The sequence below is a fragment of the Tripterygium wilfordii genome, chromosome 14 (assembly GCF_013401445.1).
Source record: "Tripterygium wilfordii isolate XIE 37 chromosome 14, ASM1340144v1, whole genome shotgun sequence".
Lineage (NCBI taxonomy): Eukaryota > Viridiplantae > Streptophyta > Magnoliopsida > Celastrales > Celastraceae > Tripterygium > Tripterygium wilfordii.
In genome coordinates this window covers 12,117,625-12,135,619 of record NC_052245.1, presented here as the reverse complement: position 1 = coordinate 12,135,619, position 17,995 = coordinate 12,117,625, and the positions used below count along the sequence as shown (strand labels likewise).

Genomic DNA, 17,995 nt, shown 5'->3' with positions numbered 1-17,995 from the left:
TGAAAACAACATACAGAACATGTTAGAGGAGAAGGTAGAGAATATACAAACCAACCTATATAGCCCAATGTATGCATGACAGAGATCAATGAAGACAACAACATGAAACTATGAGAGATTGGACATGACCTCTACTTCACTTGTTGGGTCTGGCATAACCTAGCCCACAAGTGCGGGGAGTGTTAAATACGACATGTACCACATAGAAACATGTGGGAGTGGATTCCTTATTTATAAGGACAATCCCCACTTCCTTATTACTAACAAGGTATTTTCCTAGGCTTGAGTGACTTGTTTGGGCTTAAGGAGAAACAAAGCCGTGCGAACCCGATGTATCCACGAGAATCAGACAACCCAAAACGAACAATGTTAAACCGGACAAGTCAAAACGAATAATATTGTTAGTGTGTATGGGGGTATGGATTTACAACATTAAGATTTTTTATTCTTTATTGTCTAGGTTAGTCACAAAAAACTCAAGGTTAGCTGGTCATGTGTGATGATAATTGAGTACTCACTTTCGCACATTCAAAAGATCATGAGTTATGTCAAGAATACCATGACACTTTTTCATGGGCTCAAATACCATTACATGAGGTGACCTTGATGTATTAAAGGAAATCGGATGACCCAAAACCGATAAAATGAAAAAAGGCAGGATAATATTATAAAATAAAACACACAATGCCTTATATTGGGTATACATGGGTCGATCATCCGTATTTTGGCCCAGCATGATATATTATTTAGTCATGAATGTGCAACACTACTTTCACATTAATAGACTAGCATTCTTTTGAGTCCACTAGGGGTAGATGAAATTGACAATCTATAGTATTATAAGTCAATCAGAGGAGTATTTTAAGGGGAGAAAGTCTTGAGTCAGAGCCTTAAATCATGGTGGAGTAAATAAGAAAACCAGCATTTGTTCTATTTATTATTACTTACTTTCTTCATGACCAATCTCCTCTGTATTGTGTAATTCCTCTCTGGTTTTCTCTCTAGAATCAGTGTCCACATGTTTTACAATTGACAATTAGAAGAGAGACAAATTAAAAAATAGAGGATCTTAATTTGGAAAGAAAAAGACAAAAAGGGTTATTTATTAATATTTGTGAGATAATATATAATTATAGAAAATATATTATTATAAATAATAAAAAAAATGTTAAAAAAAATTAAGGTTTGTTTTCTTTTCTTACTTTACTCTGTCTCTTTCCTCTCTGGGTCTGTGTGTGATGGTTTGCTTTTATGGGAAGATGGGTTTTTTTTCTGTGCAGATACAAACCCACCCATGCACTCATGGAATCTCTCTCGTCTCCCTCTCGATTAGCGTCATCATCGAACTCCTCATTGTCCTTATTCGCTTATTAGGGTTTACGTTTTTCTGATTCCTTGTTGCTTTGTTCCTGTTCTCTTCTTGAGCCCTTGATCTTGTTGTGCACCCAAATTACTACAATTTTCTGCCTTTTTTTCGCTTCGAGAAACCCCACAACACGTTATCTTGAATGCGTGAAGAGAAAAGAGAGAATCTTGTTGAGTGCTCGAAACTCGGTAGCTTTTGCTTCTTCTTGGCCTTCGCCTTTTGGGTTTGTTCGTTTCTTTCTTTTGGGCGAACTCTTTTTCGCTGGACGGCCATTCTGATTCTCGCATGGTAATTATCATATAAGAAGTGAACTGAACGTTTATCGCAGTGTTTTTGGGTGATTTGCCCTCTTGCGTTTGTCCATTTTTCTTCAGTTTGTCTTCTCAAACATGGTTTCTTCCCGAATTCAGCCTTTTGCGAGCAAAAATCTTTATCTCAGAGAATACCCATTTCACCATTTCCCCCAAAAATTGCGTTCTTGCAGTAACCTGGTGCAATTTACTCTGCGTTTCTTTTAGGGGTTTTTCTACGGATACTTGGGCTGTAATTTGAGTTTGGGTCTTCTTCATCCTCTAATTGCTGTTAAACAAATGGGTTGCGTCCATTGCAAGTGTTGCAGCCGCTACCCATCATCATCAGATGGCGATTCACGGGACCATCCTGAAGTGGGTCCGTACAGCAGTGTCCCCAGCAAGCACGTACTGACACAGAGATCATTGGAGACCCTTCCTATTCCCTCACACAACTTCAGCTTGGAATACTCCGTCTTAACGCAGCGGGGTTACTACCCGGACTACCCTGATAAGGAGAACCAAGACAGTTTCTGTATTAGAACGCAAATTCGAGGTAACCCAAATGTCCATTTCTTTGGTGTATTTGATGGGCATGGCCAATCTGGTACACAATGTTCAAATTTCGTTAAGGATAGGCTGGCAGATTTATTGTCTAAGGATGCCAAGTTGGTGGATGATCCTGCTAAAGCATACGATTCTGCTTTTTTGACAACAAATAATGAGTTGCACAAGAGTGATATTGATGATAGTATGAGTGGCACCACGGCCATCACAGTTCTTGTTATTGGGGATACAATTCATGTTGCGAATGTGGGTGATTCCCGGGCAGTGATTGCCATTAAGAATGGGAATAGAATTGTAGCTCAGGACTTGTCTTCTGACCAGACACCATTTAGAAAAGATGAGTACGAGAGAGTTAAGCGTTGTGGTGCCAGGGTCTTGAGTGTTGATCAAGTGGAAGGGCTTAAAGATCCTGCTATTCAGGCATGGGGCGATGAAGAAAGTCAGGGTGGTGATCCTCCAAGGCTGTGGGTTCAAAATGGAATGTATCCGGGGACTGCTTTCACTAGGAGTATAGGAGACAGTACAGCTGAGAAGATTGGTGTCATTGCTGTTCCAGAGGTGTCAACTGTTAAGCTTACCCCCAATCATCTATTCTTCATTGTTGCAAGCGATGGAGTTTTCGAATTCCTTTCAAGCCAAGCTGTTGTTGATATGGTATGACCTATAACTGATTTCTAGGATAGATTTACAGGATTTCATGTATTTCTTTTCATTCTGTTGTTGTATGGATCAGTTGACTTTTTAGGTTTTCTCATTTTATTTATATGGTCAGGCTTGCGATTGCTTGTGATGTGGACTCCAAAATTTGCTTGATTGGCTCTGCATTATTGGATTCGGTTGTTGTACTTATTTGTTTAACCTCTGTTTCACACTTAAATTCTTTTTTATTTTTCTTCTTCGTTCTGGGTTAGCTGTAGTGCATCATCCATTCTAAAAACAAAACCTTTAGTGCTGAATGTACATGTCTTGCCATTGGTTTTCTTTATATAAGGATGTGATGCCATCAATGAGTCAGCTTTGCAAATTAATTTGCTTGTAGCTGCTAAATTTGTGATTGAGTGATTGGTTTAAGAAAACTTTGAAATGTTTAATTTTCAATGGCGTCTAGTAATTACTGGACATAAACTGCCGAAAGTATTTCAACTTGTCCCTATATGATGTAAAATAAGCCATTATGCTTAGAAGTTAGAACCGAACATGGCATAAGTTGCTTGCTCTTGAGCAGCAGTTGTTTAAACTTCAAACTGTTGTCTGACTTTCTGTTGTAAGATCTTAAATGTTTGTAGCAAGACATTCTTCCCGCAGTTTTGTAATCACTATTCATGAATCACGATGTCTCCATTTCATTTTCCATCGTATCACTTTGTTTTTTGGCATGCCAGCTAGGAGAAAATGGACGCTCCAGGTGATTAGAATATTTTTAGTGTTCTTTGACAGCATTATTTTCTACAAATTTCTGGAGACAGTAAAATACTTAATGACATTCATGACGGTTATCAATGGGATTAGTTGACATGGTCACTAGAACCATATGGTTATAGCTTATGAGATCCTTGCTACAAAGTGGAATGGTTGCTAATACTATTGAAGCATCGTAAATTAGTCATTTTCCTGCATGGTATTTGAACCATAACTTTCTCCTTTTAAATGAGCAGAGCTTTTCTTGGTGCTGGCTCAATTTTCCATGACTCTAATTTCACGATGACCTGGGTCTAATTGTGAGGTTATTGATTTCTTATATTCAAATACCTAGCCCCTGCTGTTACTCACTGCCTGATGTTTTTGTACATATAGGCTGCAAGGTATACAGATCCCCGGGATGCATGTGCAGCCATTGCTGGAGAATCATACAAACTATGGCTGGAGAATGAAAATCGGACAGATGATATTACAATCATCATTGTACAGATTAAAGACTTATCTAACGTATGCATGATCTAATCTTTGTATTACTGGTTTTGCTCAATTTTCTTACTCTGTCTGCTGAATTTGGGTCCTCATTCTGTATCATCTTTTACTGCTAATGATTTGTTAATTTTATAAGCAAACTGTGTATAATATGCATAAGGAAGCAGTTGAGAACCATGTATGCTTGTATGCATGCATGAAAAACTATGTCACATTATTAATTAATGTATTACTAACTTATATTGATTGTTTTAGTCAGGTACCGGTAGTACGAGTGGAACCAGTGGGGTCAGTTTGATGCAAGGGAATTGGAGGACAGGAACTGGAGCTTCTGATATGTCCACCGCCTCTGGGTCTGAAATGTACCGTTCAGTAAGAAGCGAGTTTTCTGACCTACAACAGCCTTTTCAACATAGTGCTTCGTCCAATCGAGGCCCAGCTATCGTCGTTCCATCTTCAACAGGCCAGAATCCCTTAGAAATGGTTGGTCTCTCCAGCTCTGGCTTTTTTCAGTATTTGCACCTGTTCTCTCATTAGCTAAGCAGTTCTCTCTTCATTTCTCCTGTGATTATACAAAGTGGGTCTTCGCTTTTTTGGTTCATTACCTGGCCTCTCAGACTAGGGAAAAGAATGACTCCTTTCTTATCTGAGAAAACTCACTCCTCGATTCCAATGGGATTTGCACTTGAGACCTCCCTGCTTAAATTCCCAAGATAAAACCTTGGTAACCGCTGGGGCCTATACCTACACTAATGGCCTTCTTAGAGCTGTCTCCATTTACATGTTTCGATTTTTTCTCCCTCAAGTTCTTAATGTCTGGTAAAAAGAGTGAGAGGATAGTTGTTTTATCTTAATATATCTTGTAGACCTACGCTGGGATTTTTATAAGGGCATGGGATTTGAAACCTATGTTTTAATACTCATATTGCATGTCTTGCAGGGTGTTGGCTAGCGTTGCGGTCATACTTTCAGGGAGCTTGTTTGTGCACCTTTAGAGCATCTCCAAGGGAGGGATGTAAAAATGAGGTGCTATCCTTGTGTTTAGCACCCCAAAAGGTGAAAAACTACGATTGTAAAATTGTTGTGTTCCAAGGGAAGGGTTGTAAATGGAGTGGTAAAACTAATTTTAGTCCAAACCCATTCAATTTAAGTCGAATTCATATGATTATTGTCATTAAACTCGAGCCCAATAGTCCTGGTAATGCTTTGTAATGCTCATTATACATACTAAAAGAGTCATTACTCATGTACCCAAGCCTATACATTAAGAGAGCCCATAACCCAAGCCCTTTGTCTGCACTTCGTCCCTATCCTTCGTCTCCACAGCGGATTGCACGAAGTTGAAGAGAAGTAGATCAACAACTTCCATAATCCATGCTTGAATCCCTGGGTACCAGATCTATATTTACCAGCCGTTCGACTCTCCAACTGTCACTTTTTCTTTTCCTCCAAGATTTACATCTCTCCTCTCTCTTCATTTGGGTGCTAAATCTAGCACTCAACTATGACAGGTTGTATTATACAACATGATATACCACCTACGTTGGAGAGAGTTTTTCAAGGATTGAAGTTGTATTTTGGTAGTTAGGGGTTTTACAACCCCATATACAATCTCCCTTGGAGATGCCCTTTATCGGGCAAAGTTATCACTGATGATATTGATACGACACTAATGGGGTGCTGTCCTTTTAGTCAGAGCCTTGCAACTGTTAATTCAAGCATGAGGAAGGAGATGAAAAATAAAGTTGCTATAGAAATCAATGCTCCCAAGATTTTTTGAGTTCTGCTAGTTATGATGTGGTGCTTCACTGAACTGGCTTTAAGAGGACACATTTGACAATGGTTAGCATCAAAACCCAACCATTTGTATTCCATCTATCCAATACTCTTTCCAATGGTTTTGAAAGGATATATGTGTTCAACTATTTTGCTTGTATTTTTCATAGTTCTTGTCATAGGCATGCATCTGTGATGATCAAATGAGAAAATATATCCTTTTGGGTGGAGGTGGGGTGGGGGGGATAGCTCCTTTTTAATCATGTTTAAAGGATGTGAAGGTGGTGTTGCAGTTCATTCAATGACTTGGGGTTGCTGGAGACCCATAGTAAGTGATTATTTGGTTACAATTATTTAGATGTGACTTCCATCAAGTTTCTTGGTCTTGTTACCTCATCACAAGACTTCAGCTGTACAGAGTGACCCACATGGTCTTGCCTTGGTGGCAACCTGTCCAATAATATATGTCAAGAGAAGTATGTTAAACTGTTAAAAGAGCTGGAGGCTTGTGTGTGTCCTGTTTGGTTCCCCAGCTGCAACTATTTTGTTTTTATAACCGACTACTAACCGAGTAACCAGCCAACTCAATATACCCTTTCGATAACTAAGTGAACGTAAATCTTGGACCAATAAATTCGTTTGTACGAAAGTTTTTCACTTGTTAATGGAGTAAGTCCTTCGCTAAGACCTGCTATAGACTGAAATCCACTACCAAGCTCCCACGCGCAGGCCAAAGCCCATGTGTAGGTGCCCATCAAGAAATTGCTAATAGCTTCATTTGAACCTCAGGGTGCACAATCAACTGGAGCACCTAACCAAGCGGAATACCAACCGAGTATTTCTGCATACTACAAGTTTTGTGCTGCCCAACGACGATAGGTCATCATTCTTCGACTCCCTTGTTAGTTGTTCAGCCTTTTGAGGTAGTGATGGCAAATCGTGGCCTGCCGGACCAGCTAGTCATGTATTTTATCCTGGCCGGCTCGCTTGCCTACTCTAATGGGCTGTGCCATGCTGACCTGCTAGAGTCAAATCATCCGCCCAATCCAAGATCTGAGAGCCTAATGGACTATGACTTTACTGGCTCAGTCCATGCCATCTCTACCTCGAGGTGTGAGACCAAGTTTGCCTAAAAAGGGTACAAGAATGAAATGCATTTTACCACTTAGAAAAAGCAATGAAGTGTTACAATAACTGCTCATACAAAATCCCCCCCTCTGCATATTTAGGGGATCTCTCTCGTTCATAGATACTATACACAACTAGAAATAAATTGACAACATGTCACTGTTACTGTTCTGTCTAATTTTACAGTACTCCAACAACCTGCTTAGTTTATCAGCTGCCTTCGATACTTGGCTTTCCACCACACTTTTAGTACTAGAATTGTCAAATTCAGAAACTAGAGGAGCAAAATTATCCATTGAAGCCAAGGCGCCAGTCTCTTCGTTTCTCTCAGCTTCTCTCGTGTCGCTGGTAGTAATGACTTGTTGAAGTTCCCCATTAGATACCACCGCTGACCAAGAATGAGTAACTTCTGGATGTGACTGACCACCCCCCTTCTCTAACATGAGTGAAAAGCTGCAGCCAACTTCAATCATCTCATCCAGTGATGGTCGACTTAAACTAGTTTCAAGCCTGGACTTGTAGATATTTTCTGCAGTTGGAGTGACAAAACAATGCTCCAAAACATAAGCAGAGGAGAAGAGGCCATTGGATAAACTAATTAGTCGCCAATTAAAAATCCGGCGAAAGATCATAACCCACATAGGAACAATATAGTAGCTTGAATTGTGTAGTTCCAGCAGAACGCTTTTTTGCAGCATCACATGTGCCTCTTTTGAGGCTAGAGGAAATCCCATCATCTCACTTGATTGACTCAAATAGCTGATCAAGCAATCTTCAAGGAGTGATTTCTGGTTGTCAATCTCCTGGCGCACATTTGACCCTTTGCTCAAGCAGGATATTTTGTCAGGAAATGTAGGAAGTTTACAGTTCCTCACTGCATATAAAAGCGGTTCAATTTTTGCCTGCGAGTTCCATCTTACCTCTGGCAAGTACCAGCTCACCATTATATGCTCGTCACTGTTATCTGGCAGTAGAGCGATATCCGGACAAGGCCATCCAGTAGGGTTAGATTTTGCAGCAATATCTATTTCCTGCAGCGACTGATCTAATGCTTCATTGAATGCAGAGATACAGTGGTTTGGACCTACTTCACTAACACCCATCCTGTCAAGAACCTCCAGTGAAGAATTTAGGTGGGTCAGAACCAGCTCACGCATTTTCACACAACGTAGAACTGGTTGCAGAGGTGATTCACTTGCCAACCACAGTAGCCCTTCTCTCAATCGTTCATCACTGAAAAACTCATCTGAGGATTGCATTTTCTGGTTACTAACAAGGAAATTCACCAAAAAGTTACTTATTTTTGATTTGTCAATGTCATGGAGCCCCAGCTCGTTAACAATAATGGTGGAAAGATCCGAAACCTCGTCACTGTATGAGCCACATAAGATTAGAAGGGGTATGGAAGACCCAAAAGGTATCGACATTAGAATATTATGAAGTTGGATCTTTTGCGATCTCCATGGTATGCTTTCAGATACAAGAAACATAACAGCACTTGCACCACTTACAGTCTCGTTCAGATTACCAAGCGCAGCATCTTTAATGACTGACAAGCAGCAGGTGAGATCTGTACCAGATTGGCTAGGGATCCACTTTTTCCAAATTGACAGGCCACGAGACGAAAATGCCAGTTCATTGTTTCCACCAACTTCTCCACAAGGCATTAGCTTTGAGAACAACCATGAGTGAGGAGCCAAATGTGCAACCTGGTTCTTTTGTCCCAATTTGTCTTCCTGAGAACATAAAATAATTTTCCAGCACAAACATTTAGCTTCAGGATTCCTTCTGCTCAATTTATCTGCAACCAGATCTGAAACATTCAGCTTCGACCATGACTGTGAACGGTTTTCATGTCTCTCCCTCATCACATTATCAATGTCAACCTTGCCAACTTTGCTTGCTTGCTGTATAGGAGCAACGAAAGGTAGTCAAATTTGATAGTTTGTTTTCAAGAAGTCTGCTTAGCCACTAAAAATAGTTTCTAAGAGGAATCCTTGACAAAAATATCAGTAGATGAATCTTTGATTATTTTATTGAATAACAGGCAAATTTATCACAAGGTGAAGGTATAAAAATTTAACTTGAATAAGGGACTCTTACATCTTTGTTGTGCCAAAGCAGTGGTCCCAGTGATAATGAACCAAGAGCAGCATTTGCTGCTGACTTCCTCTGCTCACGTAATATCCTCCTCCTCAAAGCCCATCGTCTCCATAACCTGTTAGCAGAGAAGTGAAAGTTAAAAAATCATATGACAGACAACAACGTAAGGCAAACAAATTGGAAAAGCCACAAACCGTAAGATCAACTTGTATTTTGCCTGGGCAACTTCCTCATTATGACATTCGACTGTAACTTCACCATTACCACTTTCTACTTCAGAGTCCAAAGGTACTTCACCTTCTAATTTGTGACTAATACAACTGTTTTCTTGATATACATCAGAAGCTCTATCTTCTAATTTATTGAAAAACAGATTTTCAGGTTCTGAATTCCCCCCAGCAAAATCATGATTGCTGATAGAACTTTCTTGCTCAGCAGTTTTTGGCACATTCTGCATTGGTATGACTGCCAATGAATTTGCCATAGCATAATCATATTTACCACTAGGGGATCTCTCTTGTATAATTGATCTTGACACATTTTGCAATGGCATGCCATCCACACTTGAAAAGATATTATTCTCAGTAGATATTGTAAAAGGAGCACCGTGGGTTGCTTTGTCCACAACTTTAGCTGGTTGGGACTCAAGTGAATGGTAGACTGATGGGGAGTGCAGTGGTGAGGCTTGGGCACTAGCCGCCATATGGTCTCCTTCAACCATTAATGCTTTATTGATTGTCTTCAATTGTGAGCCAAATTTTGGAGAGACAATAGCTTCAGCACTGGGCATATCTTCATCGATTGCATGTGTGGGACTCTTATTTTCCACAAAAACGGACGGCAAAGATTTTTTGTCATGCTTATAAATCTCACCAAGATGGTTCTTTCCGAAAACTGGGGAAGACGAAGAAGTCATCTGAGTGGAAGGTAAATCATCCTCAACTATAGGAGAAACATCCCCAACTATTGTTTTCGATCTTTTGAGATTAACAAGGACTGAACATTTAATAGGAAAGTCTTTGTCACCATGTAGAAATGGGCCTTCCTTGACCAAATATGGCTCTTCAAATTCTTTAATCACAAAACCATGATAGTCCAAAAGGCTTTCTATGTCTTCTTCCTAATTTCAATCACCAAACCACAAACATAAAACAAGTTGGAAATTAAGTGTAAACGATAAATAAAATATAATCCATATCGACAAAAGGAAGCCATACCTCCATTCCAAGCCACTTAGCGACAAGAGGTACAGGAAGACCTTGGTTATACTGTAGACCACAGTATAAAGAAGCAAGAGCCTGTGTACGTAGCTGATGAAAATGGCATGGACAAGAGTGTGTCAGTTGAGTGCATCAAATGTATAAACATTTATAACTCACAACTATAACACTAGATAACAAGAAATATAAATGTCATGGTCAAAAATAATTATGATCCCACTCATTTCAAAATGGTGTTGTGAGTATTGCACTATAGCAGTAAATGCAATGACTACTGCACCAAGATGTGCTTTCAGAAATTTTTGAATGCTCAAAGAGCTATCTCCATCAAAAACACTCTGCCTTTGACATTAGAGCATATCTTTGGAAATAGAAAAACTAAATAACAGATAAAAGGAACCAGAAGAAAGCCTTCAAAAATGAAATAAAAAGATACCACATATAAGCATGTAAACATCGTAATCAACATATATTTGACAGCTATTTATTTACTTACAATAGTTCAAATTTCGAGACAATAGGAAAAGAATCAGATTGCAGAAATATAATGCCTCCCATTACAACAGGTCCCTAGCAATTTTATGGGAGTACTATAATGCCTTCTATCACCCTAGAAATTTTCCGGGAGCCCATGACATCAAATGAAAACACCACAAAGATAGGAAGCTTATCCTTTGAGGCTCAAAAAACTTTGAACTGATAATGCAATACTTCAAGAGAGCAAGTAAAAACTACAAGCAGCAGTTACTCTACCTTTGAGAAATGAGCATGCATTAAGCACGCTTGAAGGTAACTAGCTTCCCTTGCAAGGCGAAAGAACGCGATAAAATTACCTGTTCTGCAAGCTCTGTAAGAATAATCACCTCAATCATCAGATAAGTTTTCAATAATTTAAGGATAAATCAAGTAATGGTGAAGTAATAATAACCTCGCTACATCCCGAGCAAATCTCACTTCAGAGGTTTGCCTTATCTCTGGTGTCATTTTTGCAAGATCAAGTGAGAGCTCTGCTGGTTCAACCTAGCAAACATTGATTATTTTCACAGGCTGCACTTACATTAAACTTTTAGAATGAGTTGCCACCTAAATTACTTACTCTATAACCAGGGTGCTTGTCCAGTTTGAGAAGTGCATAATAACCTCGAAACTCCTTCTCTGTTGGCACATTAATTCCCTTTTTCCTATGATCATCATACATTTGGAAGAGTTCAACTGAAGTCTTGTTCATCTGTTCAATATTCAGGTGCGCATCGAATCCCTCGGAAAAGCCTTCTCCTTTTGTATATTCACACAATTCATGCATAGCAATTATATGAAGCCTTATCTGGCAATGAAGCAATCACCAAAACCTTTTAATCTTCAGAATTAATATGTAACATATACAGCAATATTATCCTATGTAATTATTTTCTAACAATTGTATGTCATCCGACAAGAAAAACCAAGCAAGCGGATGGGAGACAAAAACAATAAGCAATTAAACTAGAAGCGATCAGCAACAAAGCCTACGATAATGAGAGAACTGCAGAATGGTAAAAAGAGATCGGAAAGGTGCAACTAATGCAATATTAAACAAGGACTTCAGCTACTTGTAGTAGTCTACCATCCAACCAAAGCACATTCCAGTTTAACGAAGAAGTTCTCGTTTGGATTTTATTTACGATTGAATCATTGAGTACAAGTGCAAAAGCATTCATCTATCATGTAACACAAATGATAATGTAATAAAGACAAACCATTTGCTCCAGCATGGTTATAGCCTCTTGATTGAAAATATGTTGCATCCTTAAGTCCATTCGGATTGCTCTCATCCTATCCCATAAGAAGTTATATATGGCAAGAAACCTGTCATCATAAGGTTGATCTAGTAAACTGAGCAGATAGTCAATCGTCTTCTGCAGAATTGGCATGGGACGTATTAAGTTTGCTTCCCTCTCGGCTGTCCTAGTATACTGGGAAAAACAAATAATAAGCATTAGCCCTTTCCCATTACGGACAGATGTGCCCAAACCCAAATAATTAGGGTCAAAGTTTACATGATGATGATGACACAACATACCTTTTTGACGGCAAGCAACATACTTGTTTGATTTCTATCCCCATCCAAGCGTTCATATTGGTCGAGATCACCTTTTCTTTCTCGTTCTGCCCTCTCTGAGTCTGAAGCACGAAGAAAGTTCTAAATTGAGTTTCAGGCACTAATTATTTTACATAAAGTAGGACAGACTTTTGCTGAGAAATGGGACAGTCGAGACAAATAAAATTCAGTACTTAACTAATATTGGATATAATGTATAATTATATACCCACAAACATGGTTTCTTCTCACCAAGGAGTTAGGAATATTATGTCCACAAATAAGAGTGAGTGAATTCATTACTTTAAAGAAGTAAAAACCCTGTTCTACAAACAAGCTTGCCTACGGATAGAGAAGTGGAAAGACATACCAGGACACATATCGGGACACAAACCAATGATGACACTCGATGTCTCCAAGCTGTCATAATCAGATGAGGTATTGCGGTTGGGGACATCACATGCTGACTCGATAGAATGCTCTCCAACAAGTTTTTGCCTTCCCCCTGAAGAATGTTCCAGTTTATTTGAAGAAACCTTCATGCCTGCAATATCAGAACTGTCTTGAGTAGGTTCACTTAGTTCGATCTTGAAGCGTGCTAATCGCCTTGCCTTAGCTTGCATTTCTCTGCAAAGTGCGAATAGAAAAGATAAACATAAATATATAACTAATTATATAAATTTCTTTTACTAGAAAATTAAATGAACCAAAATTTTACCGTTCAGTACCATCTTCAGCCATATGGGGATTTCCAAGAGAGAATTCATCGGTTGAATTTATGGGAGGCGACCTCGCCCTTTTGGGAATTGGGGAGCTGGTGGACCTTCTTGTTGCAACTTCAGCAATCATATCATTTGCAGGTGACAAATGATTTCCCCAAATAACTTCATCAGCAGGTGACCTCTCCCTTTTGGGAATTGGGGAGCTGGTGGGCCTTGTTGCAGCAGCTTCAGCAATCATAGCACTTGCAGATGGCAAGGACCTCTGGGGGATTCGAGGATCAGCAATATTCGAGAAAGCATTTGGCCTTGTACCCAAGCTAGGTGGCGATTTATAAGGCCTAAACAGAGAAGCAAAAGATGTATCACTTGAAAGTAAACAAACCAAAGAAGACGATTTGTCATAACTCATAACATCCAACAATGAGAAAGCGCAAGATGACGCTCATGCGTGAGGGCACTCAACATATACTACACTTCTCAGAACTTCAGGTAATAATCCCTGATAATCTTAAAAAAAAAATCTTGTGATGAAAATGTTCTGTTGAAACAAGAAAGAGTTTAAGAAATTTGTTAGGAATGTGGTTCATACATTTTTCACTAGCAAAAGATAAAAAGGCAATAAGGATGCAGGAAAAGCAAATATCATAGCAGAACACCATTTAGAGTAATTTAGAGCAGTGAGAATTTTCCTGGAACTCAGTTCGATTCAACGCAGGAGGGAAATTGGTTTGTTTTAGAGCTTGCATGTGAGCAACTTTATAGGCAAAAGTTCATGAATTAGTAATATTACGTGGGACCAAAATATGGTCTTGGTGAACTATTGAGTTCGTAGAGCTGCTTGGCAGCTTGGGCTGGACATCTTGTGCTGGGAAAGATAAAGGGCAACCTCTATGGCAATCACTAACAGTAATGTGGGAAAAGAATACCGTTTCAAAGTCACCCCTCAAAACTTTACTCCCTAATATCGACTGCACATGTGCGCATAAAGAATTTTGAATTTAGAACTTACCTCCGATCTTCACCAAAAGAAGGACGAAAGCTATTGGTAGAAGGATTGTTCCCAAATTCCAAACCAGGTGATCTTCTTCCAGGTGGAACAAAGTAGCCGCTGCTATCAACAGTCGAATCCAAATGGCTGCCAGATCAAGAAATGCAAGCAAGACATTTGAAGCTTAAAGAAAACTGATATAATGCAATAAGCAAAAAACTACGGCTCTTCTGAAGAGACAGAAAATTAGTGATTTCAAGCTTAAGAAATGCTAAAAAGTAGAGGTTGGGGTGGAAGCTTACCTTTGAAGAGCACTTGTACTGGAATATTTTGGAATCTCTTCGTCACTATAATGTAAAGGAGGTGATCTGGTTCTTTTGAGATCAGTAAATCGGGCAACCTTAGCTGTAACACCAGTTCCTAAATTTCTCGAAGCAACAAATGATGTTTTTGCAGAAGGAACTGCTTGAGTTTGAGCATCATAATCATCAACAAAAGATTTCGGCATGGCACCCCATCTGGAAGCAGACTCAGTGGGCCTGGAAAAATCATGAGTTATAATTGCAGCATTTATGATAAAATAGGACATAACAATTTGCACTCACCTACACCTTTCCTTCGTACCTCTACAGGTGAAGGCACTCTAGTTCGGGAGTAGCTTATGGTTGCATTTCTTAAATTGTACAGCACCAAAAATACATAGCTACATAATGAGAAAGGCCAAAAGAAAAAAGTAGCAGGTGTCATCCAGCATACCAGTGCCCACATTCCTGAATTTACAGGAAGGAGATGGAAGCTATACAGCAACAAAGTCATTGCACAATTGCAGATCCTCCAACAAGTCTATCAAAAATAACATTTTATCGATGAAACCTAAACACGCATATGATACTTGGAAATGTAGCGAATAAATGCAGTTCCATCCTAAAGAATGGGGTCTAGAATTTTTATGATGCCGGGGCTGATGTATTGAAATTGAGACTTTGGGCTTTATATACATGATATGTGCAAAACATGGGTAGACCGCACATTTTCTCAAAAAAAAAAAATTAAAAATAAATAGGAGGTTTGACAAGATAAAACATACGATCCCAAAGTCATAACATTCAACGAAACCTTTTTGTCTGGGCTGGCATATGGTCTATGCAGAAGGAAAACATGTGAAGGACCTGAGGAATCATATTTCACTCTGGATTGAACAATGAAAATTTAGAGAATGAAACAAATTGACTCTCATAAGGTATTTCAGGAGAACTTTTCTTCATCAGCATGAAACATATGAGGGGAACTCACCTAATCAAATTCTTTCCCTAGTTTCTGCACCTTTCTATTATGCTGACAAACAATAATTTATTTCACAACTCTGCCCTTAAGGTAAGGGTTTGAATATCCCCATCCCCGTCGAACAATCAGAAAAAGAAGAAAAAAATCGCATAAAATTTCAACAAATGGATCAGAGACCAATCTCCATTCATCTATTAGGAATCTCTTAGTAGCCACGGATGATATTTTAGAGGGGATTTTGTGGATAAAACATGCATGGTTTAGGAATGAATTTACATGTGATGGTGCAAATTGTTGTGTTAGTGCCTGCTGTCCTAGGTTTTTTACGATACAGTCTAAAAACTACACAGAAAGACACAAGTAGATAGAGCAGATCACGAAAATTCTAGACATACATAATAAAAACAAGGACCAGCAAGCTTCCCAGTGTAATTGACTCTACAGAGAGGAAGGAAATTACTAAAAATAGAAGAAATAATAACAGGAAAATTATAGATTTCCCTCAGTTATACCTTTGGGCTCCTGCATATTGGCGAGCACCCCCGGTATGACTCGTGCTTTCAAAAGCCAAAGGTGGCGATTGCAGTCCGTGTGGTGCTCCAGGCCTCCTAAAAAAGTAAAGCAAAAGGATCCATCAGTTTTTTCAAACTATCTTTTTTGTTTCTCTGAAGGGTAAATTTTTATGAAAGCATCAAGGTAGTGCAAACAAAAGCTCGCAGAGACTATGCTTAGAGCCTAGTTTTTCAAAATTATCAGAAAATAACAAGATATTTCAAAATGTATAACTGCAGATAGACTTTTCTGAAAAGAAGGTCTCATAACATGTATAAAATATTGAGCGAGTTGCTACCTTCGTCTTTTCAAAGCCCTGGTCATGTTATGGACCCAAAAAATCAGTTAGTTCTACAAGCAATAATACAAAGAAAAGGGAAATCCATATAAAACAATGCTTGTTATTTATAGTATTCATTTACAAAATAACAACTAAGATAAGCCTCCAATATCCAACCAAACCAAATAACTTTCTTACCATAAAACAGACAAAAAAGGATAACAATAAATATCGATTTGGACACTCACCCTAATGCTTGATGGAGAGGATTAAGATAAGGAAGAAAAATATACAGGGGAATGAATATGGTTCTCTTGCCCCTTATTCGTTATGTAGAAAGGGAGGGGCATGTATGGTGTAAAGACAGAGTAGCAAGAGTGTAGAACTCAAATTCTAAAGTGGCTGTTAATTCTCTTTTGAATAGATGTGTGAATCGTGAGGAACCATTCAAACCAAACAGGAGAGTGATCTCCATCTCTTCTCTTTCTGATTCCACTTATTTTCTCATCAGATGTAAGGTAAGCTACATAACTACGAGATTCTTTATATCTTTATGACAAAGCAAAACGCAGTGCCTCTTTATATTATTTATATAATAACCATGGAGCAAGAGAAGCCAATGCATGATTAAACTCTTTTGCCCAAAGATCCTTTCAGTCGCACTTTTAACATCTAGAGGTGTTGGTTTCTATAACTTTGCTACAAAAAAGAAAACCCCAAGTTACGAATTTAAGCTTCCAAACAAAACAGTACTAACAATCACTGCTAAATGTAAATTCCTACATTTAATACCGCCGATCACATGGAACAAGCTCACTGAAAGTACATGTAAGAGAACTAATAAAGAATTGAGAATTTGAAACAGGAAGAAGAAATTATGAATGTCGGCAATCTTGTAACAAAGACAAGAACTTTTTCAAAACCCTAGAACTAGAACCTTCAAAATTTTAATTGAAAAGAAGCTTAAGCAAAACCCAGATAAGATCATACTAAATAAACTTACCCAAAAAACGAAAGAAACGAAAGATCTGTAAAGAGAAAGTACGTACCTGGGATAGGGAAATCTCGGAGGATCAACATAGGGAGAAGGAGGTGAATGAAACGGAGGTGGGGAAGGGCGAAAACCAACACTGTTAGGAAAAGTCGAACCTGCTCCTCCTGGCCCGGATTGCTTCCCAAATTGAAAGCCCGCCATTGCTTTCTACTTTCTTCTTCTTCTTTTATTCACGAATCCGAATGTACAAACATTCTATGAAACAGTAGCAGCATAGCTTACTTATCTCCAATTAAGGGAAGGCAAGTCGGGGTTGAAATTTGAATCCAGAAGAGCCAGAGACCCACTTTCCTGATTTCCTTACACCGTAGTTTTAAAAAAAAAAAAAGAAATAATAAAAAAAAACCCTTCAATTCACAGACTTATGTTACAAAGACTAACCATACGACGTCGTTTAACTTGTAAAAAAGAAAGTTGGTCGTACGATATAAACCCTTGGATTAATACATTTAACGACGACCATTAGATTAGAAGCTTTACCCTGTTAGCGACTGTACTCCCCTGATCCAGTTAAGATTCCAGTAGATTGTATCCTTAACTATTTAGACGCACTGGATTTAAGTGAATTTATGAATTCCACATATAAGTTGTTGAGTCCATGGAGGCATATCCGACCTTGGAGCGAGCGATATAGCAATGGGAAAGGCAAATTGAAGATAATAGAGTATTTCATTCATCTT

The 17,995-nt window shown here is 38.8% G+C and overlaps 2 protein-coding genes across 4 annotated transcripts; one reads left to right on the top strand and one right to left on the bottom strand.

Annotated features, from left to right (window-relative positions):
* The first annotated feature begins 1,211 nt into the window (after window positions 1-1,211).
* On the top strand, window positions 1,212-5,310 carry LOC120015516 (probable protein phosphatase 2C 35). Its single transcript, XM_038867973.1, has 4 exons — window positions 1,212-2,877; window positions 4,018-4,149; window positions 4,387-4,614; window positions 5,072-5,310. Exons 1-4 carry the CDS (start codon window positions 1,957-1,959, stop codon window positions 5,081-5,083), a joined length of 1,293 nt encoding a protein of 430 aa, XP_038723901.1. The 5' UTR covers window positions 1,212-1,956; the 3' UTR covers window positions 5,084-5,310.
* A 1,736-nt stretch (window positions 5,311-7,046) lies between these two features.
* LOC120015007 (SAC3 family protein B) lies at window positions 7,047-17,630 on the bottom strand. Of its 3 annotated transcripts, XM_038867179.1 has the most exons (15): window positions 17,311-17,630; window positions 15,942-16,037; window positions 14,448-14,684; window positions 14,167-14,292; window positions 13,154-13,495; window positions 12,806-13,062; window positions 12,418-12,518; window positions 12,095-12,310; window positions 11,455-11,682; window positions 11,287-11,378; window positions 11,112-11,205; window positions 10,356-10,448; window positions 9,333-10,258; window positions 9,139-9,253; window positions 7,047-8,942 (listed from the first exon to the last, which is right to left on the bottom strand). In XM_038867179.1, the coding sequence occupies exons 1-15, from the start codon at window positions 17,454-17,456 to the stop codon at window positions 7,170-7,172; spliced, it is 4,842 nt and encodes a 1,613-aa protein (XP_038723107.1). In that variant the 5' UTR covers window positions 17,457-17,630; the 3' UTR covers window positions 7,047-7,169. The 3 variants fall into 3 exon arrangements, with proteins under 3 accessions (XP_038723107.1, XP_038723108.1, XP_038723109.1); XM_038867180.1 differs by lacking the exons at window positions 15,942-16,037; window positions 17,311-17,630 and adding an exon at window positions 14,751-14,771; XM_038867181.1 differs by lacking the exons at window positions 14,167-14,292; window positions 14,448-14,684; window positions 15,942-16,037; window positions 17,311-17,630 and having other exon boundaries at window positions 13,164-13,305.
* Between the last annotated feature and the right edge of the window lie 365 nt (window positions 17,631-17,995).

What these genes read in the sequence shown, in the direction of transcription:
- LOC120015516 (XM_038867973.1), top strand. Translation starts at nt 1,957, where the DNA reads ATGGGTTGCGTCCATTGCAAGTGTTGCAGCCGCTACCCATCATCATCA. An exon ending in GCCAAGCTGTTGTTGATATG is followed by an intron (nt 2,878 to 4,017) that starts GTATGACCTATA and finishes TTGTACATATAG; the next exon opens with GCTGCAAGGTATACAGATCC. An exon ending in AGATTAAAGACTTATCTAAC is followed by an intron (nt 4,150 to 4,386) that starts GTATGCATGATC and finishes TGATTGTTTTAG; the next exon opens with TCAGGTACCGGTAGTACGAG.
- LOC120015007 (XM_038867179.1), bottom strand. Translation starts at nt 17,456, where the DNA reads ATGGCGGGCTTTCAATTTGGGAAGCAATCCGGGCCAGGAGGAGCAGGT. An exon ending in CAATATGCAGGAGCCCAAAG is followed by an intron (nt 14,685 to 15,941) that starts GTATAACTGAGG and finishes TGATTTTTCCAG; the next exon opens with GCCCACTGAGTCTGCTTCCA. An exon ending in TGTTGCTTGCCGTCAAAAAG is followed by an intron (nt 12,311 to 12,417) that starts GTATGTTGTGTC and finishes TGTTTTTCCCAG; the next exon opens with TATACTAGGACAGCCGAGAG.